This window comes from Panicum hallii, chromosome 4 (assembly GCF_002211085.1).
Source record: "Panicum hallii strain FIL2 chromosome 4, PHallii_v3.1, whole genome shotgun sequence".
NCBI lineage: Eukaryota > Viridiplantae > Streptophyta > Magnoliopsida > Poales > Poaceae > Panicum > Panicum hallii.
In genome coordinates, this window is record NC_038045.1 from 16,019 (window position 1) to 40,682 (window position 24,664).

At 44.9% G+C, this 24,664-nt stretch overlaps 4 protein-coding genes across 7 annotated transcripts; 2 read left to right on the forward strand and 2 right to left on the reverse strand.

Annotated features, from left to right (window-relative positions):
• Positions 1-915: 915 nt before the first annotated feature.
• On the forward strand, positions 916-15,661 carry LOC112889252 (lysine-specific demethylase 5B-B). 4 transcript variants are annotated; one of them, XM_025955795.1, is made up of 33 exons: positions 916-2,525; positions 3,740-3,797; positions 4,278-4,400; positions 6,072-6,129; positions 6,203-6,339; positions 7,054-7,212; positions 7,301-7,387; positions 7,639-7,809; positions 8,062-8,214; positions 8,304-8,489; positions 8,565-8,630; positions 8,975-9,070; positions 9,211-9,297; positions 9,421-9,537; positions 9,627-9,843; positions 9,930-9,994; positions 10,158-10,216; positions 10,303-10,434; positions 10,516-10,672; positions 10,756-11,085; positions 11,316-11,498; positions 11,764-11,825; positions 11,973-12,048; positions 12,292-12,438; positions 12,521-12,648; positions 12,935-13,055; positions 13,130-13,203; positions 13,281-13,425; positions 13,566-13,715; positions 14,287-14,382; positions 14,452-14,547; positions 14,631-14,842; positions 15,182-15,661. In XM_025955795.1, exons 1-33 carry the CDS (start codon positions 973-975, stop codon positions 15,408-15,410), a joined length of 5,730 nt encoding a protein of 1,909 aa, XP_025811580.1. In that variant the 5' UTR covers positions 916-972; the 3' UTR covers positions 15,411-15,661. The 4 variants fall into 4 exon arrangements, 3 of the variants coding, with proteins under 3 accessions (XP_025811580.1, XP_025811582.1, XP_025811581.1); XM_025955797.1 differs by having other exon boundaries at positions 9,627-9,834; XM_025955796.1 differs by lacking the exon at positions 7,639-7,809.
• A 130-nt stretch (positions 15,662-15,791) lies between these two features.
• On the reverse strand, positions 15,792-17,898 carry LOC112888490 (U-box domain-containing protein 33-like). The gene is made up of 3 exons (XM_025954711.1): positions 17,559-17,898; positions 16,505-17,313; positions 15,792-16,454 (listed from the first exon to the last, which is right to left on the reverse strand). Exons 1-3 carry the CDS (start codon positions 17,896-17,898, stop codon positions 15,792-15,794), a joined length of 1,812 nt encoding a protein of 603 aa, XP_025810496.1.
• Positions 17,899-19,083: 1,185 nt separating this feature from the next.
• LOC112889255 (zinc finger protein ZAT11-like) lies at positions 19,084-20,362 on the forward strand. The gene has a single exon (XM_025955799.1). It carries the CDS (start codon positions 19,200-19,202, stop codon positions 19,983-19,985), a length of 786 nt encoding a protein of 261 aa, XP_025811584.1. The 5' UTR covers positions 19,084-19,199; the 3' UTR covers positions 19,986-20,362.
• LOC112889254 (signal peptide peptidase-like 5) lies at positions 20,262-24,000 on the reverse strand. The gene is made up of 14 exons (XM_025955798.1): positions 23,718-24,000; positions 23,354-23,512; positions 23,145-23,256; positions 22,870-22,989; positions 22,542-22,693; positions 22,271-22,453; positions 21,996-22,030; positions 21,730-21,886; positions 21,575-21,628; positions 21,368-21,460; positions 21,141-21,283; positions 20,991-21,061; positions 20,811-20,894; positions 20,262-20,695 (listed from the first exon to the last, which is right to left on the reverse strand). The coding sequence occupies exons 1-14, from the start codon at positions 23,844-23,846 to the stop codon at positions 20,577-20,579; spliced, it is 1,611 nt and encodes a 536-aa protein (XP_025811583.1). The 5' UTR covers positions 23,847-24,000; the 3' UTR covers positions 20,262-20,576.
• Between the last annotated feature and the right edge of the window lie 664 nt (positions 24,001-24,664).

Genomic DNA, 24,664 nt, shown 5'->3' on the forward strand with positions numbered 1-24,664 from the left:
TGAGCCTCTTGATCTAGCGTTTCTAGACTTCCCCCAAACTCATCCTAGATTAGGATTAGGCGGGTGCATTCCGCCACCCGGCTGGAAATTTCCTCCGACAGGGCCGCTCCGATCCACTTGGAATGGCCTCCTGAGCGGGCCATTCCGAGGCAACCGAACGAGGCCGTAGGGAGAGGGAGGGGGGCATCTATTTCCAGCGCACGCGGCTGGCCGCGATGCCGTGGCAGAAGGCCGCCCTGCTACTGCTCCATCGCCATCCACCGCCTCCTCCGGCTCCGGCGCTCGTGCCTTCGCCACCGGCCTCTACCGCCGTCGTCCTCCATCATCGTCGCCGCTAACCACTCCACGCCCCCGCTGCCGGCCACCGCCCACCGAATGTTCGGCCCCGGCCGGCTGGCGGCGGTCTCGCGCCGTCTTGCCTTTGCCGCCAGCCGAACCGCCACCACCGCTAGGCCGCCACCGCCGCTGCCGACCTCCCCCTCTAGGGCCAGTGGTCATTGGAGCTCCGAAACTCCGAACCATAAGCTCACCTGCCTCGACCACCAACCCCGCCCGCCAGCGACCTTGCCGGCAGCCACTCCACCTCGATCCGGCCATCCCCTCCCCTAGCTTGCCAACGGCGGCTCCCCCTCCCCTGGCTCGGGGAAGAAGATAGCCTCTGGCCCTTCTACAATAGCATCGCGCGTAGTAAATAGATTTTCCCGAGGGAGAGCCCGAGAGGAGGGAATCAGCGCGCCGTCGGCGCCGGGCAGGGAGCGGACGGCGGGAGAATGGGCGGCGCTGGGGATTGGGGCCGGGCACAAAAACCAGCGGCGGGCGTATTTGTGCAAAATCGTCATTATTTTCGAATGTCTTCTTCTTCGTATTCAAATATTCTATAACTTAGGGGTCTAGGCGTAAAATAAACGAGGGTGGGACTGGGAACTGGGAAATAGAGGATCATTCCCGGGTGAGCTCTAACCCTAGCCGGCCATGGGCAAGAAGGGCCTCCCTCTTGCCGCCTCCGCCGCCGGCACCGTCCCTGAGGCGCCGGTATTCCACCCCACCGAGGAGGAGTTCGCCGACCCGCTCGCCTACGTCGCCCGTATCCGCCCTCTCGCCGAGCCCTACGGCATCTGCCGCATCGTCCCGCCGTCCTCATGGTCGCCGCCTCACGCCCTCGACTTCACCTCTCTTTCTTTCCCCACCAAGAGGCAGCCCATCCACCGCCTCCTCGCCCGCCCCGCCCCCGCTGACCCCGACACGTTCCTCCTCGACTATCGCCGCTTCCTCAAGGCTTCCTCCGCACATCGCCGGGGCCGCAGGAAGGGTCTTCCCAAGTCGCCCGCTCTCTCGGATGGTCGCCCGGTCGACCTCTGCCGCCTGTTCCATGCTGTCAAGCGCTTCGGCGGTTACGACGGTGCCTGTGAGGGGAAGCGCTGGGGCGACGTGGCACGCCTCGTTGACGACAAGGCACCCACGCACATCTCTGAGTGCGCCAAGCATGTGCTTGCGCAGCTATATTACGAGCATCTCTATGACTACGAGAAGTTCACCAACAGATTGGTGTCACAGGAATTGGATGGGAGGAAGGGGGAGCAGCCAGATGTGGGATCTGATTATCAGCCGTCGGTTTCTGGTTCGCAGGATGAAGAGAGTAACAGTTCTGATACCAGGGAGCTGGTTGAGGAGTTTTCAGGTGTTAGGAACCGGAATAGGAGAAATGCCTTTCGTAAGAAAGCAGGCGAAGGGACATCTCATGGTCGTTATGGAAGTGTTTGTAACATCACTGGAAATAGTGCAGCATCTGCTGGTTCTTGGAAGCGGAAGAGGAGGAAATTTGATGCTGCGGTTACTGTGGTTAATGATGTGTCTGCTGGTGTTTGGAAGCGGAAAAGGAGGAAGTCTGTTACTGGGGCTACTGTGTTTAATGAGGCAGCGGATCAGGTCTGTGAGCAGTGTAGTAGCGGGTTACACGGGGATGTCATGCTCCTATGCGATCGCTGCGATAAAGGCTGGCATCTGTATTGTCTGTCACCACCGCTCGAGCGGGTGCCTTCAGGGAACTGGTATTGCTCAGACTGCCTGAACTCTGATAGAGATTGTTTCGGATTTATCCATAGGAGGAAGCCCTGCTTGCTTGAGACTTTCCGGCGGTTTGATGAGAGGTTGAGAAAGAGATGGTTTGGGCCGAGGAATCCCAGCCGTGTTCAAGTTGAGAAGCAGTTTTGGGAGATTGTGGAGGGGAAGGTGGGGGAACTAGAGGTTATGTATGGGAGCGACTTGGACACTTCAATTTATGGGAGTGGGTTTCCTCGTCCCAGTGATCCAGTGCCATCATCTGTGGACCTAGAGACATGGCAGAAGTATTGTTTGAGCCCGTGGAATCTGAACAATTTTCCAAATCTGCCTGGCTCGGTTCTTAGGACAGTGAGGGATAAAATTGCTGGTGTAATGGTCCCGTGGCTCTACATTGGGATGCTATTTTCATCATTTTGTTGGCATGTTGAGGACCACTGTTTCTATTCAATAAATTATTTACATTGGTATGCATAATCCCCCTGAACTAGCTTCTTGCAAATTTTAAGCATTGGTTCCATTGAGTGTGTTGACCCATCTGTCTTTTTCCTGCATTATTGTCTTATGGTTAATTTTGGAAAACATGTAAATTTGTTTGTCTGTCGTCATGGGTAAGCAAGTGCCAATGACTGAAACTTTATATAGGTAAATCTGTTTAACACTAAGTGCTTCCGAAGTCAGCTTCCTCATTCCGTAGTTGAAAAGAATTTGGAACAGATCGCAGAAATCTGCATGTACCATTTATCAAACACTCACGTGCCCTATGATTGATCATCATCTATTTGGGATTGAGATCATTTAGCGAGATCAAGAGATTGAGTATGTCATGTGAAAACTAATCTTCTGTACGTCATGGTCTCCATTTATGTGTTATTAGACATCAATGAGAAAATGCACCCCAGCCCACCTCACTGAGACTCACAGGTACCTTGAAAAGAAGTGGTTCTACCAGGATCAAGTACTGTGATGGATGTTACTGCAGAAAAATTGAGAAGCATAGACAGTGGCACCTGCATTAATTTGTGATAGTAAGCCTGAGTACCCAACTAGCTACGGCAATGTGAGGATAGTGAACATAGGAAATCAAACAGTAAAAAGAGAAATATGGTTGCTGTTTACCTACTGTAAGCCTCTAGCATTTTGTGACGTTAGCATTAGGGTTCACTTCAAAATTAGCTAAAAATGTGGCAGGTGCTGATGAAAACATTTCCTGTTCCAAAAGAATCGTAGACTGACCCACAGTGCAGCTGCATCAGTCTATATGCAGCAGCGTCATATATCATAGTACTGGTCATATACAGTAATCTAGCATGGATACTGATGTTTAAATTCATTTTTTTTAATCTGGGTTTCAATGCAGTATCCAGTTTGTTTTCTAGCATTTTGTATAGCTACACATGCTTGCATGCGTGCATTGTAGACAAAAAGCTCCCAGTTGACAATATGGAGGCATGCTTGAATGCACATTTGAAGTTTGTGCAAGGGTATTTGACATGGTTGTCGGTATAATACTATTGGAATTAGATTCCTTGAAAACACAGAAAATCATATATTCTTGAACAAGAAAAGTCTAAAACGTCATATGTGGATAGATGAAATGTTTTGATCTTATATATATGCTGACAGAGCGTGTAGTCAGCTCATCTTGGGTCACAATTTGATTCTTCTTCTTATGCTTCAGGGGTGAGCCAAAATGTTGGTATGGGGTACCTGGAGCAGAAGCAAATGCCTTTGAGCAGGTATATTACATTGTTGTTTCAATATCTCTGTTCATAAAATTATGATCTGATGTATGGGTATCAATCTTCACACATTTAGGCATGCATTACATTTTGTGCTTGTTACAGCTCCTCATTTCATATTTTGTCTTGTTAGGAACTGTGAACTGGATTTAATTGTTATTAGCAACTTAATTGTTTTTATTCTAGAGTTTAATTTTGATAAAACATTAATGGTTATAGTACCTATGGCGGCTTTACATGTTTGTTTGAATTCTTTTTTACCCTTAAGGTTTGCTTATTTGTTCTGGAGTATCTTGTAGTATTATGCTCATGCTTATACATTGATATTAGGGAAAAAGGTATACACAGTGTTACCCACTTACCCTGTGGTCTTTATTACATTTTGAAGAAACAATTAGCAAAATGCTGCTCACGGTTGTCTGCAAGAATTGCTAGTTCTATATATTATGTGTAACTTAACATTTGATACACCTGCAGGTTATGCGCCAGGTCTTACCTGATCTGTTTGATGCACAACCTGACCTGCTTTTTCACCTTGTCACAATGCTGAATCCATCTATTTTACGAGCAAATGGTGTTCCAGTTTATAGCGTGATGCAGGTTAGTGGAAGCTTTGTTTCCTGGCATCCGATACATTTCGATACGAACTAGCATTCATGGATATTTTTGACATGATGGTGATATGGATACTTTTGTTTTGTTACTCTTATAATTTCTGCTTGTCGCATAATTGTATAAGTATACCTTTAGGGCCTGTTTGGAAGTCCGGTGAACTCAAAAGGATTGTTTGGATGGCATGTGAACCTACTAAATTTACCCCTGTATTGAGCCATTCCAAACGGAAAATAGAAAACGCCTCTCGAGCCCACACTAAAAAACAACAATTGTCGGGCTCATCCACGACCGCGACATCTCCTTCGCCTCCTCCTCTCCCTCATCACCCCGAGCCCTGAGGCCCTGACCTCCATATCCATGACGATCTGTGTTTAACCATGGCGATCTCTCTCTCTTGTTCTGTCTATTGGTCCTCTCTCCTTTTCCCCTCTCCACGGATCTCTCTAACGGCCGTCAATTTGTGCCAGCGACACATCCGGATTCATCCCTGCAGATGCGAATCCATGATTGGATTCACCATTGATGCAGAGTGCGTCATAAGGGCAGCGAAGTTGCGGTAGCGAGCCCGCGGGGATCGGATTTGTGGCGGTTGGAAGCTCTATGTCTGGAGCAGTGAGAAGTTTGATTGCGGTGATTCGTTGTGAGATTTGTCGAGTCCGAGACATCGAGGTCACAATTGCAACTGGCAGGTCCTTGAACTTATCGATTGGTGTTTCCTCGACTCGATTGAGTTTTAGGATCACGGTCTTTGGTCGTCTCCACTCCGCCACCACCGAACTTGTTATCATCTCAGCCTGCATCTACATCGTGTATGGCGTCATGTTCTGGTGTCAGATGCTGATGGCAGAGGGCTTGCTTTGGCTGTCAGACATGTGCTCGATCTCAAGGAGGGAGAAGGAGCGAGCTGCACAGACAATGAGCCTGCGGAACTGCGGATGCGTGGAGCAATAGCAGCGGCTGCCGGCGTCTTCCTGGAGCATTCACCCAAACAGACATGTTACAAAGGAAAGAACTTACAGTTGTATTGTTGTGCACAAGATATTGCCACTGGAAGCTAATTACCGGTGAATAAAATTACAAAGCGGCCAAACAGGGCCTTACTGGTTCTGTCTAAGTACGTAAGTTGAATAACACTGGATTTTCTTAGATCTAAAAGATAAGAACTGAACCTAGCTCAGTTGGTGGGAGGTGTGTCTGGACATCCCCAGCACCTAGGTTAGAGTCCTTTTGACTAGATTTTGGGTGCCTATTTTTTCTTATTTGCAATGCTGTCTATTTCCTCTTAGGTTGGTTGGGTTATTTTTTAGATCTAGAATCTAGAGTATCCAATTTGATCTTTCTTGAGTTGAATGCACCAGTTTTTCATTCCCTAACCTTACTGAGTGCCTAAGCGGTTTACCTGAGGTCCAAAACCTGTGCCCTGTGGTACCTTTGATTGCTAATGAGGATGCTAAGAAGGTGTGCAAGATGCCAGGTAGGCAGATAAAATTGTTTAGACTTTGGGTGCCACTTAGCAAGTTTAGGGACGTGAAACTGCAAATTAGTCACTCGCAGACCTAGATAATGTCCCCAGACAACTTTTAAGGGCAGTCCCTTTTTTTTTGAAGATTCACTACCCTTGGTGTATTTCACTCATCTTGTTTTGTTGGGCTTCAGGAACCTGGCAACTTTGTCATTACTTTTCCCAGGTCATTCCACGGTGGCTTCAATTTAGGTAATTCAGGCCAGGCATTTTCCCCCAAATATTATCCTGCACCAAATTTTGACATATATCATTCAAAGTTCAGGTTTGAATTGCGCTGAGGCTGTAAATTTTGCTCCTGCCGATTGGTTGCCTCATGGTGGAATTGGGGCTGATTTGTATCGCTTATACCGTAAAGCACCTGTTTTGCCACATGAAGAGCTTCTGTATGTGGTTGCAAAGGTAAGAATTCCTACCCTCTCCTATCCAAAATACATTTCATCTGAGGATTCCTGATGGTCACCGTTCTTTTACTTTGAACTTCAATATATAAGGAATTATGTAGATTAACACTTTAACGGTATGAGATAAATGTTAGTATATTAGCATGGAAAGTACTTCCAAAATACTCAATAACTTTATATATCCATAAAAGTTACTGGTCAAAGTTTCACCTTGGACACTGTGGATGTCTGTAATGACATATATTTTAATCATTGGGAGTATTAAGTATATCTTAATTGTTTTCTGTATTACTTTAGTGTGATTGTGCTGCCGTCCTGGTATGATGTCCTTGCGCAGTTTCAGCATTTGAATTTTGGATAACATGTTAAAGTGTCTTGATTGTGTTGTCTAAAAAAAGCACGATCATCTTTGGCTGCTGTTGTATATAGAAAACAGCTGCAGGGTATGAGCGTTCTTAGCTTCTTTGCCGCCTATTTTTGTTTATCAGTTATGCTCTGGTCTCTAGAACCATGATGTTAACATCATCATCCTTTGTTGTAATAAATAAAATGGATGCCTGATTATAAAACCCTCTCTTTGTATCACAGTTTTGTAATGATTAGGTTTTGCATTGGTATTTTAATTTTGCTGCACATCATTCTTATCTTAGTAACTGTAACCTGCATAATACTAGCTTCATTACCCTAAATCCATGTTTCTTGTGTTGGACAGAATGGTGTGGATGCTGAGTCGCTTCCCCACTTGAAGGGAGAAATAGAAAGGCTTTTTATAAATGAGAGAAGACGCCGAGAGGAGCTATGGATTAATGGGATCGTCAAATCTAGGCCAATGTTGCCAAGGAGTAACCCAAACTTTATTGGAAGTGAAGAGGTAGCTGTACAGTACAGTATAGTAATCTTTCATCTGCTGATAGCTTGATTTGTCTCTTTTGATCAGTGTGAAACTCTTTATTATGCAGGACCCTACATGCATCATTTGTCGACAGTATCTGTATCTTTCAGCAGTCTCCTGTAACTGCAGATTGTCTTCTTATGTTTGCCTTGAGGTTTGTCTTTCTTATGCCATTGTTTTGCCTATTCCATGCTTAACTCTGGCACATTTATGTGCTCATTCATTTTTTATTGGCAGTGCGTGATGTGAATTTTTCATTTTTCTTCTGTAGTGCTCAACCCAGTATTTCTGATTTTCACCATGACGACTATCAATGAGCCAATTTTTTTATGCAGTGACGTTGGATATGCTTTATTTAGATGTAAATCAAGTATTTTAATAATCATTGAATTATTTCTTTCTCAGCACTGGAAGCACCTTTGTGAATGCAGTCCGGAGAAGCATTGCTTACTTTATCGGCACACCCTTGCAGACTTGCATGATTTAGTTTGCGATGTCTCTTTGGCTAGCCTTCCAGGGGACAATGTTAAGCAGAATACGCACTTGCTAAATGACGTTTGTGTGCCGTCTAAAAAGGTTTGATATCGACTATAAATACAATTTCTCTGTGTAATGATATCCGCACTTGCTCAATGACGTTTGAGTGATTTTCTCATTTTTACATTGTTCAACAACTATGCTTCCTTTTGCCGTGAAAGCATGACCATCTGATGTATTGGGCTTGAAATTATGCCTCACTAAGGATCAATCTTATGCTCATCTCGGTTAGCGTTTTTGTGGTTTCCACGTTATCTTACTCTAAGGCGTGCTTTATCTGCTTTTGTCCAGGTCAAAGATTGCTATATATCATATGCACAGCTTGCAGAAGATTGGATTTCAAAATCTGAACATATTCTCCAGATGCCATTCCTGGATAGGTCTTATGCCACTGCCTTAGAAGAAGCTGAGCAATTTCTTTGGGGTGATCATGGCATGGATTCTGTATGTTTCTTTTTCCAAGGATGCTGTGACTTGTCTACATGTTGTCAATTTTAAATGACTTGTATTTACTGTAGCACTTTGCTTCCTAGGTCCGGAACGTAACACTAAGACTAAAAGAGGCTATGAACTGGGCCTTGGGTGTTAGAAAATGTCTCTCCAAAATTGAGAACTTTCTGAAAGACAGCTGCTCTGAAAAAGTAAATTATGTGGAAATAGAAGAACTAGTTGCTATGAGATGTATCCCATGCTGTGAGCCTGGTCTTACAAAATTGCAGGTATTTAACACTGAGTAGTCTTATAATCCTTACTAGGCGTTAAAATTACCGATGTTTCAATTTCCCCTACTGCAGGCGTATGCAGAGAAAGGAAAAATGTTGATGGATGAAGTGAACATTGCACTATCATCTCGCTTAACGGTAAGACCTTTGTTAGAATACTTGCAGCCAGATACTTCTCTGTAGTTTTTTTTTTTCGACACGAGGGGCCACCCCGTTTCCATTTCATCCCATTTCATCAACGGAAATACTGAGAGTACATAGTATTTCAAAAAACCAGCTCAAGAGAGCAGATAAGCCAGAAAAGAAACGGAGGAGAGGGGGGGGGGGGGGGTAAGGGGGAGGGCCGATCATCTAGTCTGCTTCAGGCTAGATCACGCTACAACGGAAATACTTCTCTGTAGTTGACAAAGCAAGTTCTTTCGCATCTTGATATTCTTCTTCCAACTCTTTTTACAATGTTTCTTCTTGTCATGCTATCTTAGGTTGACAAATTGGAAACATTATACTCTAGGATTTCAGAATTCCCGGTTAAGCTAACAGAATCTTCGACCTTATTTCGGGAGATATCTTCAGCAAAGGTATGTTTTGTAAATGGGGCATCTGATATTCTTACATACATTTCAAGATTAGTGGGATATTCTTCATTTAGTCCACATTCATTTTAGGAAATAGCAAGTGTCTTAACTTTTGGAATGTTTGGATCTTGTTTCTGCTGTAGTCCTGGTTGAAGAAAGCAAGTGATTGCCTTGAACAGAATAAACTGGGCACCATAGACATAGATGTCCTCAATAAACTGAAATTGGAGGTTTGGCTTCTTCCAGAACCTTTTGCTGTCAACATGTTTTCAAAGTTCATTCTGACATTCTATGTTTCTGCATATACTTATATCCTGAACTGGTATATCTGATAATATCCTAAACCTTGATAGACAATACAACTTCGAGTTCTACTCCCAGAGATTGATCTTATTTTGAAGCTGTGGAAAGATGCTGAATCATGGCAATTGCGTTGTCAATTATATCTCCAAGACTTGCCTGGTCTTAAGGTGTCTATCCATCCTCATTTTTCTTTTTTCTACTATATCTATTTCAAATGAATGTTGATGTGCTATTCCTCTATTATGAATGGTTCTAGGAGCTAGAAGGTTTCCTCCTTGCTGCGGATGGTGCCAAGTTTAGCATTCCAGAGCTGAACCTTCTTAAGCAACATTACTCGAATGGTTGCTCTTGGGTGAATCGTGCTAAGAACATGCTCGGAAAACTTCATGCAAGGAGTGACTATCACAATGTTGTTGATGAGTTGATAAGCATTTTGAAGGACGTAGAAATTCTGGGAGTAAAAGGCATGCTGTGTAAATACTTCTTTTTTTCATGGATATTGTTGAATTTGAAATGTTTGATTACTGTAAGTCATTTAAACAGTTTCTGTTCTACGCAGTTGATGAATTGCCGATTATTGAAAGAGAACTAAAGAGGTCCTTATGTAGGAAGCAAGCATCTGAGGTATGCTTTATATGCCTAGTAACTGAAGAGTTTAAACGATTTGTTTTTAGGGATCAAGAGTTTAAACATTTGTATTTGTAGTTTCTGCACCATTGTTTAGGGTGAACATATTCTTTAGGCAGATGGAATTGATCATAACTGCATGTCTGCATTCATGTAATAGGCACTTGCAACAGTAATGTCATTGGAGGTGGTTGAAGAAGTTTTGAAAGAAGCTTCCATGTAATTTTCTTGATTCTTAAGGCCTATAAGTATTCTTTAGAATGATCATCTAGCTCTATCTAGCTCTTAAGTTTCTTACCTGCCAGACTAACTATTGAAGAGGAACAACCATTTCTTGATCTGTCTCGGATGCTCAAAGAGGCCACCGCTTGGGAAGAGAAGGCTAGACTTATTCTTGAGCAATCCGCTTCTCTCTCTGAGTATGAAGACCATATGCGGTACTAGTAGCCACGAACTGGACTGGTGGTATGTTCTTGTGCTTTTGAATTGAATGTTACCCTACTAAATTCCAATTTCAGGTGTTCAGAGGATATAAGAGTTATACTTCCGTCTGAACTGCGTTTGAAAGCAGAGATTGATAATGCTAAGTTGTGGGTAGATAAATGTCAGTCCTATTTGAGACCTAGGTGCAATAAACTTGCATTTGGAGGCATGCTTAAAGTTGAGGATATCAAGGTTAACAAAATATGGCTCAGTAAATGTGAATAATTGTTTGTAGTGGGTTACTTACTTAACCTTTGTTCCACATTCTATCACAGGAATTAATCAATCAGGCTGCAACTCTGAAAGTCATTCTTGACACATCAGCACTTAATTCTGTTCTCAACATTGTTGAAAATTGGGAAGGCAATTCACTGAGTCTACTATGCAATTTGAGAACCTTACTTCATTTGAATCATATTGGCTACACAGTTGACCCACTTAAAAGAAATTTAGAGGAGCTGCAAGATAAAATGAATACAGAAATTGAAAGTGGATTGTCTCTTGGTTTTGAGTTCAGGGTTCTTGATGAACTGAAGGATTCTTTGTTGGTACTAAGATGGATATTGGATGTACTGTCTCTGTGCTGCGTGATTCCTTCGTTGCAGGTAATTTGTTGTTTAATTTTGAACTTGTTGTACCTCAGAGTTTCAGGGAAGATAGTTGTTCCATCTTTACCATAGTACTGAATACAATTGTACAACTATTTGAATTTAACTATGAATTTAAATTTTGGTCGATGCCTTGAGCTTTGTTATCCTCACATTTGTCTTGCCAAATCTGCAAAGCATAAGGAAGTATTGTCCTCTTGTGCAAACAGCTAATTTTAATCTTTCAGGATGTTGATAGATTAATTGAAGCAGCAGTTCACCTTCCTGGCTCCTTATCGGAATGTTCTTTGGTTACATTGTTGATGAGGGGATTATCTTGTCTAAGAAAAGCACTTACTTTGCTTCCTGATCCTGAAACATCTGCAAAATCCAAACTGGAAGATGTTGAAAATATTTTAGCTGAATTCAAGGCAAGTATTTTGAAGTGATCTGCCTTTTTCCATTTGCCATGCACATGTTCTTGTTAGAGTATGTTAGGCATATATTGCTTGAGCCCCTTGGGCTGATTATATAGGAGTACATGGCTTGGAGGGCAAGTAGCCTCTCCTAGAGATAAGGAAGGTTATCCCGGGATTACAATCAATTATAAACTAACCATATCCAGAGTTGCCTAATATACTCTAACAGTTCTGTTGTAATTTATTTTAATCATGTTATTATTTTTGCCTGTCTCAGGAGATTGATGTTCCATATCCTATAATAACTGCCAAGCTTGAGGATGCTGTTAACAAGCATACGTAAGCTATCTTTATCCAAACGGTGTATGCTAAACGTCTCATAATTTTAAGCTATCTTTAGAATCATTATATTCTTCCTAGCCTATCACACTTAGTATTTGATATTGTCATCTGTTCTTTCATGTAATAAATCTCCCCTCCTTTCAGTTCATGGACAGAGCAATGCAATACCTTCTTCATGCTGCCTGATGGTCAGTCTTGGGCTAGGCTGCTAAGTCTGAGAGTAAGTTATTCTTGTTTTGCGTGTCTAGATTCTGATTTTTTTTCTGTGGGTTTAACAACTTTGTAACATTTCTTCCAAAGCTTAATATTTTGGTTGCTGCATAGCTGCTTTTTTGGTCTTCATATGCCCTTACTTATTTGCTGCCAAAATTTAGATTTGCAATGTATCATCCGAACAGTGAGCTTTGGCTTTTCTAAGACACGTGTTAATCCTTATATTTTCTTGTAACTGTATTTTGTGTAGGACAATGGTCAGTCTATTGCATTTCATTGCCCTGAGATGGATAAAGTTTTTGTTGAGGTTAAAAAGGTTGAAGAGTGGCTCAATCGGTGCCACTGCACACTATTTCTAGATGGCGATAATAGTTCTTTGCTCTCCATACTTTCAAAGGTTGGTTTCTGTTTCAGGGTTTGCTCTTTCAGTTTTTTTTTTCCTTGAAGAATACTTTGACCAATTTATCTTCTCCTTTCAGATAAGAGGATCATTGGATGATGTTTGCATGTTGTATGCTGAGGATTGTGTGAAGAAAGGATTCTGTGCCATATGTTCATGTGACATGGGAGGTAGTCTGGCCACTAGATGTGTGACTTGTCAAGACTGGTAAAGTCCAGGTGTTTGGGTTCATGTTCCATTGTTTATTTGTTTTTGATGGGAAAGCCCTACTGTGGCATAGAAACGTTCGCTGATCTTTGTCTGCTCAAGTCATTATGTTAAAATGGAAAAAGATAGCTGGTCAAAGATGGAAGTTTCTAGCATTAAGTCAAGACTGCTGAATTGTTTACTCAAAGCTAATATCTATTTTTTTCATTGCCACATGATCTTTTTTTTGGGTAAAGTTTTGTTTTGCCTCTTTTGGTGAGTGGTGACAGAATGATTGTTCGAACAGGTACCATGACTCATGCATGGAAAACCTGCCCACATCTACACAAATGACAAGTGAATGGATTTGTCCGTTTTGCTCACTTTTGCAAAGTGAGAATCTATTAGAGAACCAAATACATGTAAAGGTAACTATTACTTCGATAATTCCCATTACGGTGATGATTGCATTTATAATCTGCAACTCATGTAAGTGTTACAGATGTCTAAAGGGAACTGTCCTGCACTTACTTCACTTAATGAACTCCTTTCTTCTGCAAAGGGTTTCTACGCGGGGTAATTTTTCGTTGAAACTGAATATTTTATTATGATTAAGCTTTCTTATTCCAGTTGCCTGAAACTCACTTTTACAGGATCGAGGAAATTAATTTGCTAGAAGAGATTGTCCAGAAGGCATGTAACATGAATGCCTATTTGATGCAAATTTTAAATGATTCTGACTCTTATCATGGAGAAGATCTTACTGTCATTTGCAAATCTCTTCTAGTTGCTCTCAAGGTGATAATTAGCAATATTTTCTCTTTTTGAAAAGGCAATGGTCTTGCACTTTAGATGGTTCCAATTGCAAATTGATGTCTGTGTTAAAATAACTAATATATGTGCAATTGACTACATTTTTTGGCTACTGTGTTTGATAGGCAACATCAGCTTCTGGCTTGTATGATCACCTTGTCAGTTGCAAAATTGAGTCGATGTTGAGCAGATATTTGTGGAAGAAACAAATACATAAACTCTTGTTTGGTGGTAAAAAGACATCGATCAAAGAAGTACTGCGCCTTGATAAGGAGGTAATACTGTTTTTATTTTGTGTTAAAAAAAGGAAGCTAAAGTTGTCTTGTAAGGTCATCTCTAGGTTGTTCAGTAACGGATAGGGCTTTTCCAATCAGAGTGATACCAGTGCGGCAACTGAGATGCAGAGGAAATAAGAGCATTAAAGTATGCAATTTACAGTTGTGTTCACCATGTGGAATGAATTCTAAACATGTTAGCTTTATTGATCTCAGAATAACGAAGATCTAATCTAGTTCGCCCTCGGAAGAGGCTCTGAACCTTGAAGATCCCATCCTTGCTTGGCTAACACAATCAACTAACCGGCTTATATTCTGCCGCTGCTAACTAATAACTAACAACCTGGGGCTGGATAACACCGCCCAACTAATGCTAACCTCCTGCCAAAATCTGAATCGATCCCCTCCTAAGCATCCAGAGCTGTCGCCAGCTTATCGGCGCGCTTCCTGCGCTGATAGGTACACCCAATAAAGGCATCCACAACATAAACACTAAAACCTTAAACATGTACTGTCAATTTATTTGAATCAAATCTGCCTGGTATATTTATTGCTGAACTGATATTTTCAGGGTTCACATTTAGAAATATGTGATCAAGATTTCTTCAAGTTGGAGATTAGCAAAATAAAGGAAAGCAGTCTGCAGTGGCTGGCCAAAGCAGAGAAGGTGAGGTTTCATGATTTCAGCCCTACCATTTGTTTATCAGGATGGTAATGAACTATTGTCATGATATAGGTTGAATGTGATTCTGGTGAGCTTGCACTAGATCTTGTATATGGACTTATAGCTGAAGGGGAAAACCTCTGTGTAAATTTTGAGAAGGAACTAAAGGTGCATATGCCTATAATGCTAGATCTCATAATTTCTTCAGCATTTTGATGGGTTATTTTCTCACTTGGAACATTCCATTGCAGTTATTGAGAGATCGCAGTGTTCTCTATTGCATTTGCCGTAAGCCCTATGATAACAGGGCCATGATTGCATGCGATCAGTGTGATGAGTGGTACCATTTTGATTGCATCAATTTGCTTGGACCCCCTCCAGATACCTTCTTCTGCCCAGCTTGCCATCCAAATAATGGTGAAGAGTCTATATCGCTTCCACGCACAGACCATGATGAGGACAGGTATGGACATTTGTATGTAACCATTTCATTCTGCTGTTTGTTTGATTGTGTAAGGATTGGTTGCTGGAGTTATGGTTTGATACGGTCGTGATAGCATGGCCCTGTGATGTTGGAAGATTGGGATTTTCTTGTCTCGTACTATCATGCTACTGGCATCTTGCAATGTGCCAGAATGTACCTTTGTTTATGATTATGCAAATTAACATGATACAAAGAAATGTTTCCATTAGTTTGCCAAGGCACCACTATAGTAAAATTGTTTTGATGCCCCAAACCTAATTAAATTTGTACTATATTTAGTCATGTGGCCTCTAGAATGATTCCTTTTCCCCTTGGCAGATCAAGCACAGGAGGTGGATGTCCTCCTCACACTCCCCCAGCATCTTGCGATGAACCAGACAGAGTGGTGGAGGCTAACAAGTGTGAGAAACGAGAGAAATCCCAGATCAGGGTTGACTTAACAAAAATCCTGCGCTGCCATAGCGAAATTGATAGCTCATGGAGGGAGAGCAAAAGGGTTCCGCATCGAACTGCTAGAAGGCGCAGTAGTTTTGTTGGATTGTTATGATACGCAAAGCGCTGAATCTGCCAAACCTAGGTCTTTAGCCCCCACATTGTAGATTGATTCTTTTAGTTAGAAGCAATCAATCCATGAGTAGTTGTTGTTGTTGTTGTTGCCCGTTTAATTTGTTGCTTGCCACTGCCAGGAATAGCTAGCTAGCTGTAGTAAAAAAAAAAAAGAGTAGAATCCAGCATTCATTCATTCATTGCTGCTAACATTCTTGTTTCTTACTGTAATTGTCACACAATTGTAATGTACAACTAGGAAAACTTCTGTAGGAACATGAATTAGATCCGAAACAGCAAAACGCTGGTCACAGGAACGCATAAGCTGGCAAATCGGCAACAGTTGCCAAAGGGAAGGAAGGCAGGCAGGCAGCCATGGATGTCACTGGAGCTGGAAGCATTCCAGTGTCTGGTCCATCTCGCCGGCGAGGTCCGGCCGGTTGTCGCTTGTCATCTCGCAGCACCTGACGGCCAGATGGGCCAGCTGCTCCGCCTGCTCCAGCGTGTAGGGCCAGTCCCCAGCCGACGCGTCCAGGATCTCGGTGACCCTGCCCTCCACCAGCGCCGCCTGCACCTGCCTCGCCAGTCCCATGGCCGGCAGCCCCGTCAGCAGGCGAAGCAGGAGGACGCCGAATGCGTACGCGTCGGAGCTCGGCCGCAGCTCCCCGGATGCCAGGAACTCCGGGTCCATGTACGCCACCGTGCACCGCATCAGCACGGCGGTGGCGTCGGCCTCCAGCAGCCGGCACAACCCAACGTCGGCGAGCTTGCTGGTAGTGAGCCCCAGTCCCAGCAGGACGTTAGCGGGCTTGAGGTCGCCGTGGACCATGTTGTTCCGGTGGAGGAAGACGAGCGCGGCGCGTACCTCGGCAGCGATACGCGTGCGCTCCGGCCACAGCAGCGCCTCCTTGCTGCTGCCGGCGAGGCGCTCCTCGAGGCTGCCGCCGGGGAGGTACTCGTAGACGAGCGCCGAAGCCTCCGGAGCTGAGCAGGCCCCGAGGAGCGGCACCACGTTGGGGTGGCGGAGCTTGCTGAGCTCCTCCACCTGCTGCCGGAAGCGGGAGCCGCCCTGCCCCTGCGGCGGGTTGTGAGCACCTTGACGGCCACCTCCAGCTTGTCCTTGTCGCCGCGGCGGAGGACGACGGCCCTGTAGACGGCGCCGTAGCCGCCGGGTTGCCCCAGCCTGAGCGCCTCGTCCAGGTTGCGGGTCGCCTCCAGCAGGTCGTCGTACGACAGGTCGATAAAGGCCGGCCGGCTCTTGTCCTCGAGGTGCCTGAGCCTGTCGCGGAGCGCGGCGGCTTCTCGGAGGGCGGCGTCTCGCTGGCGGCGCAGCTCCTCCTGCTCGTGCTCCAGGGAGAAGAGCAGGCAGTGCGCCTCGGATAGCTTCTCCTGCAGGTCCTGGATCACGCGCTTGGAGCTCACCACCTGGGCCTCCAGCGCAGCGACCACCTGCTGCTCCCGTTTCAGCTTCTCCGCCTCGGCAAAGATGCTCTGGATGTCCTGCTCCTGCTGCTGGTTGTCGACCCAGATACGATGCACTACTGATGGAGGGGGAGGAGGAGGAGGCTCTTCACCATCATTCCTCCTCAGGCTGCCTCGCCTTGTCGTGTAGGTTGCTGCTGCTGCAGGGGCATGCTGGGCTTGGCTCTCAGCTGCTGCTGGCCTTGTGCAGATGAGATTGCCTTTGCAGAGGAACCAGATGGCGCAGAGCGGGTGAGCGTGCTGCTGCACGCTCGGCGCCGTCATCTTGCTGCTGTAGCGCTTGTCCGCTGCCGCCCCGACGACGAGGCGCCTGATGCCGTTCTGCGCCACCAGCCTGAGAATCCCCTGCGCGACGTCGCCGTCGCCGGCCACTGCCGTCTCCACCTTGCAGACGGCGTGCACCTTCACCTTGGCGCAGATTACTTGGCCATGGCACGGTTCATGGCCTGCGTCTCGGCCTGCCTGAACGCCGACACCTCCGACTCGTGCAGCTGCTCGGCGGGGAAGTTGGCGCCCACTGCGAGCTCGCGCACGCACGCACGCACGCACGCACGCACGCCATGGCACAGAATGTTGTTCAATTATGCCGCCGGCTTTTAGTTACATACAAATATATATAGTAGTACAGTACAAATATAATGCGATATATATATACACACACACGTACTGAAGGGGATGGTCTTGGCCGGGCGATGGACGTGCAGGAGCACCACCGTCGCCTTCCTCTTGGTCTGCTTGTCGCCGGCGATGAGGGCGTCCAGGTTGCTGAGCACCCACATGAGGTTGGCCTTGCACTGCTTCACCTCCTTCCCCACGGCGACGCCTACTACCAGGGGCAGGGGCTCCTCGTTGGTGCCACCGGCGGAGCCCTCCTGCTGTTCGCTGCCGTTGCTGATGCCCGACAAGGACGGCGCCCCCCTGCCAGCGCTGCTGCTGCTGCTCCACGTCCTGGTGCTCCTGATGCTCGCGTCCGCAGTCTCGCCGGCGGCAGGAGCGCGGAGGAACATGATGGTCGCCGATGGATCGATACCACAGCCAGGCCATCAAGCTAAGCCATGTCCTGTGCCTTATATTTTGTAGATGTGTAGGTGCTCGCCACGACTAGCTTCCATCTCTATTCTGCACGATATAATATGTATAATATAGGAGTTGAATGTACTTGGTCCATGTTTGATACAAGCAAGAGCAGGCCGATGATGCATCTCTAGTTTGGGCAGTTGAATTACACACTGCAGGGCCTGTCGTATATATAATATTAAGTAGGCTAGCAAATTTGCTAGTTTAATTGCTAGCTTTGTGACCAAATAGCTAGCAAAACAAATTAAAGCTGCATGCATGTTGCAATTCTCAAAATTATTTAATGGAACCAGAATTAATATCCCATATATATCCACACCCGGCCCGCATCATTTTGTATTATGCTAGTGATGGAATAATTGATATACTCTAATTAATTAATTAGTTAATGTACTTGTGTTAAATCAACTAACACCACATGCATGCATTTGTTCCTTAAAAAAACATTTGACTGAAAGCATTTGTTCTCTAATAATTGAGAAAAGCTCATCGAATCCATCTCCTGCATATTGATTTCATTATCTACCACCCAATAATCTTAATTATATATATTCATGCAGAGGTCACCTTCGTTCTAGCGAGCGGTTTATTTTGCTAATGCGCAACAACACTAGCTACATGAGTAGTAGTTACTGTCTTAAAAAAAAACATGAGTAGTAGGTACATGGACTTATTATAAGATTTATCCTAATTCAAAATTTACTACACTTTTAAAGCTTAGCATGGTAAATTGTACAAAATCGTAATCAAAGCGTATGCATTTCTAGTTCAAACCCAAGCAATGTTACCAATACATATAGATATATGTTCCGGAGAGTAAACCAACCAATAATATATATATATATATATATATATATATATATATTCTACATCATCAGATACACGTGTGGAAGTAACTATAAGCGAGTATAGAAAAAAAAGGATTTTTCATATATATATAGTCACAAGCTAAACTTAGGTAAAAACAAGTAGCTTGCATTGATCGAACGAAATGAATGTACGAACAACGTATGTAACAGGTAGAGCTCATCAAAACATAGAAGAAATGTTTTGTTTGCTTGCTTGCTATAAAAAGAGAGGAAGAAATTGACGTTCCTATTTATTCATTAGTGCTATATGGAGTATGCGTGCATGCAGCAGGGAAGTCGTTGATGGCCTGGTCCCTACAAACTAGCTAGATAGTCGACCGCCTCCCCCTCTCTCTCTCCTACCTTAATTTGCCACAGAACAGATGCTTGAGGAGGAGGAGGATGGGACGAGGCAGCCGCTCATCGTCTCCGGCGGCGGCCCCAGGCTGATGAAGCACCGCACCAACAAGCGACGTCGCCATTGCTCGTCCTTGCCGTCGCTCGCTTCGTCGTCCTCCTCCCGCAGCGGCAGCACCACCACACAGCAAGAGGAGGAAGACGAAGAGGCGGACATGGCCAAGTGCCTCATCCTCCTCGCCCAGGGCCCCGCCGTGGTCGTGGAGCCACATCCACCAATAATAATGCCGGCACCCGAGACGCCCAGGAGCACGAGCCGCAGGTGCGCCGGCGTGTCGTCGTCGTCGTACGAGTGCAAGACGTGCAACAAGTGCTTCCCCTCCTTCCAGGCCCTCGGCGGCCACCGCACCAGCCACAACAACGACAAGAAGCAGCAGCCGCGGCGGCCGGAGCAGGAGGCCACCGCCGCTGCTGTCACAACGACGCTTAGCCTGCGCACAGCAGCGCCGGGGAGGCCGGCGGCGCACGAGTGCTCGGCATGCGGCGCGACGTTCGCGTCCGGGCAGGCGCTTGGCGGGCACATGAGGCGCCACCGGCCGCTCACCATGAGCGCGGCGGTGCCGCCGGAGAGTGTGGTCACCGCCGACGACAGTAGCAATAGTAATGGGCGGCTGCTGCTGCTGCTGCAGGAGAGGAGCGCAGGAGGCAACCACCACGTCAACCTGGAGCTGGACCTCAACCTGCTGCCGGCGCCGTCGACGGAGCAGGAGGTGACATCCCCGGCAAAGCGCATGCACCACCACTTCAATTGATTAGCTAGCTATATATAGCTTCATCATCATATATATCATATATCGATCGATATGGCTGCTGCTGATTCACACTCCAATTAATGTAATCTTTGGGATTTCTTTTATTTTTCCTTTTTGCTTGTCCTATTACTTATACATGTACAACTTGCAGCCATGCAGGCATCAATCAATCAGTCAGTACAGCCTGCTAGCTGCAGACTTAATGATAATGCAAGATCGAGGGATCTGAATTGATCCTTTCAATTGCTACACTAGCAGCAGCAGCAGCAGCAGTAGTTAGTAACACTACACTGATTTTTTCTCGAACACAACATTACACTGATTGATTCTATTCCTAGCTACATTTGACTTGACAAGATGGAGCACATCGGTAAAGTGATTTTTTGTCCATCACACACAGGCTGACAGGCATGCTGAACTAAATTCATAAGCAAGTATACATGCATATACGTACATCAGTAAAGTGTCTCGATCAAATACAACTTACGCGACCATATTGCTGGGCAATATATTTAATTACTACTAGTTACCGTATTAGCAGGACGCCGACGCAGCGTGCATTCTGGTCCAAGTGCCTACCCCACGCACTTGTTAGTTTGGGGTCGCGGGCAGCAGCGGCATATGCATATGCGTGCACACTCTCTCTGGCTCCCCCCTCATCCACAGGTTCTGCAGCTCTCCTCTCTTCCAACCGAGCGTGATCAACGTTCCTGCACCAACAAAAAACACACACATTTGCATCATGCAATGCAATGGTCCCTGCTTGGTCATTCATAATCTCCATAGATATGCATCCACTGCATAGTCTCAAGCCATCTTCATTACCGAGTGTGAAGGGCACAATGTACAGAAGGGCAGGTTGGCCATGACCATCCATCAGGTTCAGCGCAACATATGTGATTAGAAGTCCTGACCACGTGGCCACAGAAGAAATAGCCAATTAGTCCACCAAAAAAAACGAAATCATGGTTCAATCTTCTCCCCGCTGCATGGACACAAACTTACCGGAACCATAGGCCACCATTGACCACAAAAAATAACCAGACTGAAGGCTCTTCTTTGCAACAAAATCGTATCTGAACAACAAACAATTCAAACAAAATTCACCGCTTGAATTCAAAGAAAAGACACATGTGCTTTGCAGACTAGACTTACCTTAGTGCAAAAGCAACTACCAGCCCAGGAAGAAGGATATCACCAAAGCCAATAATGCTGTATCCACCCCAAGGATCAAACATTCGTGGAATTTTTAGCAACATGGGCACACCATCCTCGTCAGTCTTATCACCACGTGCAACCTATCAGAAGATTCCGGCATGTACAACCACAAAGTCAGGACACTATCACTGCTAAACATTAGAACACCCTTTCACAATACTTACCACAATCATCACACTCTCATGGAACCACCTCTTGGAGACGAACACCCAGAAGATGTCATACAGGAAGGCACAGCTGAGAAGAACTGAACCCACCTGATCATGGCCAGAAGGTAAACAAAACAGATTCCTCAACAGTTACCAAGAAAACCCTTGGCAAAGGTCAACAGCAAGCAGAAAGTAAAAAGAAATCAAGAGCTATTTGATTACCTTGAGGTTGGGTACTCTGACAATTTGGATGACAGTAACTATCAGTGTGATACCCTGATAAGTACATAGTTTGGAATCAGTTGATATTAGCAACTACATTTTTTTTTTTTGGTTGGGGGGGGGGGGCATCGAATGCTGCAGGCAGGGATACTCACAAGAATATCTTGCCCAATCCAAGCATACGGAAGTTGGCGGAAAACAGCCCATAGAACAGCAAATGCAATGCAAAATGGACAAACTGCCAGAGTAAGATGTGAAACAGCTCCAATGAATGGTACTTTCACAAAAGATTCTGCAGCAGGCTTGAACCATCTGAAAGGTTCCACAATTCAGTCAATATAAGTAATTCTTAGGGAAAAAACTCAGGTTTGTACAAGAGGTTCTTGAACATAATGCTTGATTCAAACAGAATCCATTGTACCTTGATAACAGAGCAACCAAGCATGTTTGCAAACCCTGCATAAACAAAGGCTGTAGTTCAAGAAAGGAAAAGCAGCAAAGGACTAACTACAACAGTTTGTGTAGCAATCAACTGGAGAACAGCGTAGGATCAGTGAACTAACAGCACACCATCGTGTTAGGTCATTTCAAGGTACTTGTACCATGAAATAGAATGTAAGAGCAGCTAATATGATTAAAACTTGCAATTCGTAATTATGTTTCTGAAAGGTGATCGATAGTGAGATAGAATTGCACCTCTACACCGCCAATGCAGAAGATTACCACCAGTAGCTCCACAAACCAGTAAGACATGAGTTTGTAGAGCATTATTAAGAAGCATGACGCAACCACCACAAACATTACCGCTGATACCACATTGATATCTACCATACCACTAGAACCTCCAGCCTCAACATTCAGTAGGCCTTCATGGCCATCCTTACAAATAACAATAAGTGCATTTGTCAGTACATCACTTTAAGCTGATGCTATATTGGAGCAAGTGTCATGGCATGGAGATCAAAACCTTCAGGAGCTTCTCTTGTTCAATAACTGCTTCTCTAGCACTCCATGCAGACCAGTATGAAGCAACGAGGACTGTACCAACAGCCATAAGCCATAGAAATACCTCTGCAGTGTCAACTACAGGACGGTCTGGAGAGTACAGCTGCACAGAAACTAAGGAAGAGACAAGGACACATCAGTACTCAGTAAGCTATTTCAGATAGAACAGATAACCAAAATGCAAGTCCACATAAAGCTGCAAGAAAGTCTAGATAACAATAGCTAACACCACACCCTTATGTTCCATATGAAAATGGAAATGTTGACGACCATGCGAGCTAACAGTTTACCTGCGTTACCGCTTGTAAGAAGTGTGTGTAAAGCAGAACCTGCGTCTTTTGGTAGAAGAACTGCAGGTATATGTATGTCAAGATCTGTCTCATTCTTTTCACAGACCATCTTGTACAGTTCTGCAGGGTAAATGCGTGATAGAATAAGTGAAACAAAACATTCCTCGAGTAGTGATACACGTGTCCATTTTAATATCCTAACAATGTAATAGAATGTGTTGTTCGCTAGGTTCTTATGTAAAATTTTACAAGTCATAAATAGGGAAACAACGCACCGTGGACATGGTTTATGATTACTATGGCAGAAGCACCGGCAGCTTCAGCAAACTTTGCTTTCTTTGTGAATTTGCACTTGCCCCTTTGAACTAAAAGAATATCTCCAGAAACCTAGAACAAAAATGGAGCATTTAACCACTGGAGCACAGAAGTTGGGTTTGAAATACGGACAAATAATAACTGCGACTTGAAGTTGCAGAAGATAAACCTTGTCTTTTGGAGGAGAGCAGCACTCAATAGGGTCTGCCAGCGTGAGTTTAGTTCGGTTTGCGTGCTTCTCCTTGGAGACAATTTTGGGACCAAAGCGAGCACCAACTCCAACAAATTCATCACCCTCTTTGCCGTTGACCCAGCTTTGCACTTTTACCTTACAAGAATAGCACGGGAGATATATAAGAGGTGATGAAAAAGGCAGGCGGTGATCTCTAGTATTTCCTAATAGAAGTACTACTAACTAACTATAAGCAATGCTATTTCAGTATGGTGGTACAGTATGGTTCCTTCATTTGGGGATTCGATTCGGGGCCTAAATGGAAAGCTAAACTGAAGTGGGCAGCTGCTCAGCTTGTTACCAGGATGAAGTCGTTGTTGCATCCGGGGATCTTGGGTGCCTCGTCGTCGTGGTGGACGATGTCACCGCCGGCCGCGGCCCCCGCCAGCGCCGAAACCATCAGCAGCGCCAGGACCGCCGCGGCGGCCATCTAGCACCTGAGACCTGAGCGAGCCCACCTTCACCTCGGTGGCACGGGAAGGGGATGGGGCCGGACGACGGCAAGCTGGGAGATGGCGGAGGGGAATCGCACGGGTGGGAATGGGAGATCGACCTGACCTTTCTCCCGGTTGGTGTGGTGGGTTGTTGACTCTGCTGACTCGTTGGGTTGGGTTCGGGTCGGGTCGGGTCGGGTTGCTGCGGCCCACTCGCTCCACAGTGACTCTCGTGTACCCTCCTCACCGTCACAGACGCTGACTTTATTCTTGTTTTATTCACCGGTTCGTGCTCTTTGTCAACGCTGACTTTCAACCGGGAAGTAAAAACACCAAAGGGTTACTGTGTTCATAATAAGTTCTTTTTTCATATGGATTGTGTAGGCTATGTTCCCACAGCCAACATGTTATATTCACTGTTCGAGATTTCTTTCAATTCCTTTTATAATACATCTCATGGTACAATAATATATATATATATTCTGATTTAATTAATTGTTACCGAGAACCTAAGATATAAAGAAAAATACGAGAACCTAAGAGATAATGAGTTCTTTTGATGTTGCTGGTTGCATTTATCCTGTGACCAAAAGTTCAGATTTGATTGATCCATTGTTGTAGAAAATTTTACTCCCTCACCTCTAAAAGATTAGGCTAATAGCTGGACTCCCTCTAATCTAAATCTAAAGGGATTAGGATTTAGCTGGAGTCCCTCAAAAGGGCTTATATATGTTAACATCGGTTTCGAAAATAGCCGGTAGCTAATTCTACTCGAAGTGTGTATGTACATCGTGATAGGGTGGCCTAACACAAA

Excerpts from the sequence above, each read along its gene's own strand:
- LOC112888490 (XM_025954711.1), bottom strand. The coding sequence starts at position 17,898 with ATGTTCCTCCGCGCTCCTGCCGCCGGCGAGACTGCGGACGCGAGCATC. Across the intron at positions 17,314-17,558 it reads GGCCAAGACCATCCCCTTCA|TAATCTGCGCCAAGGTGAAG; the intron begins GTACGTGTGTGT and ends GCCATGGCCAAG. Across the intron at positions 16,455-16,504 it reads AGCTGGAGGTGGCCGTCAAG|GTGGAGGAGCTCAGCAAGCT; the intron begins GTGCTCACAACC and ends TTCCGGCAGCAG.
- LOC112889255 (XM_025955799.1), top strand. The coding sequence starts at position 19,200 with ATGCTTGAGGAGGAGGAGGATGGGACGAGGCAGCCGCTCATCGTCTCC.
- LOC112889254 (XM_025955798.1), bottom strand. The coding sequence starts at position 23,846 with ATGGCCGCCGCGGCGGTCCTGGCGCTGCTGATGGTTTCGGCGCTGGCG. Across the intron at positions 23,513-23,717 it reads GCAACAACGACTTCATCCTG|GTAAAAGTGCAAAGCTGGGT; the intron begins GTAACAAGCTGA and ends TATTCTTGTAAG. Across the intron at positions 21,284-21,367 it reads ATGAGAGTGTGATGATTGTG|GTTGCACGTGGTGATAAGAC; the intron begins GTAAGTATTGTG and ends ATCTTCTGATAG.
- LOC112889252 (XM_025955795.1), top strand. The coding sequence starts at position 973 with ATGGGCAAGAAGGGCCTCCCTCTTGCCGCCTCCGCCGCCGGCACCGTC. Across the intron at positions 6,130-6,202 it reads CCACGGTGGCTTCAATTTAG|GTTTGAATTGCGCTGAGGCT; the intron begins GTAATTCAGGCC and ends TTCAAAGTTCAG. Across the intron at positions 9,298-9,420 it reads TCAATAAACTGAAATTGGAG|ACAATACAACTTCGAGTTCT; the intron begins GTTTGGCTTCTT and ends AAACCTTGATAG.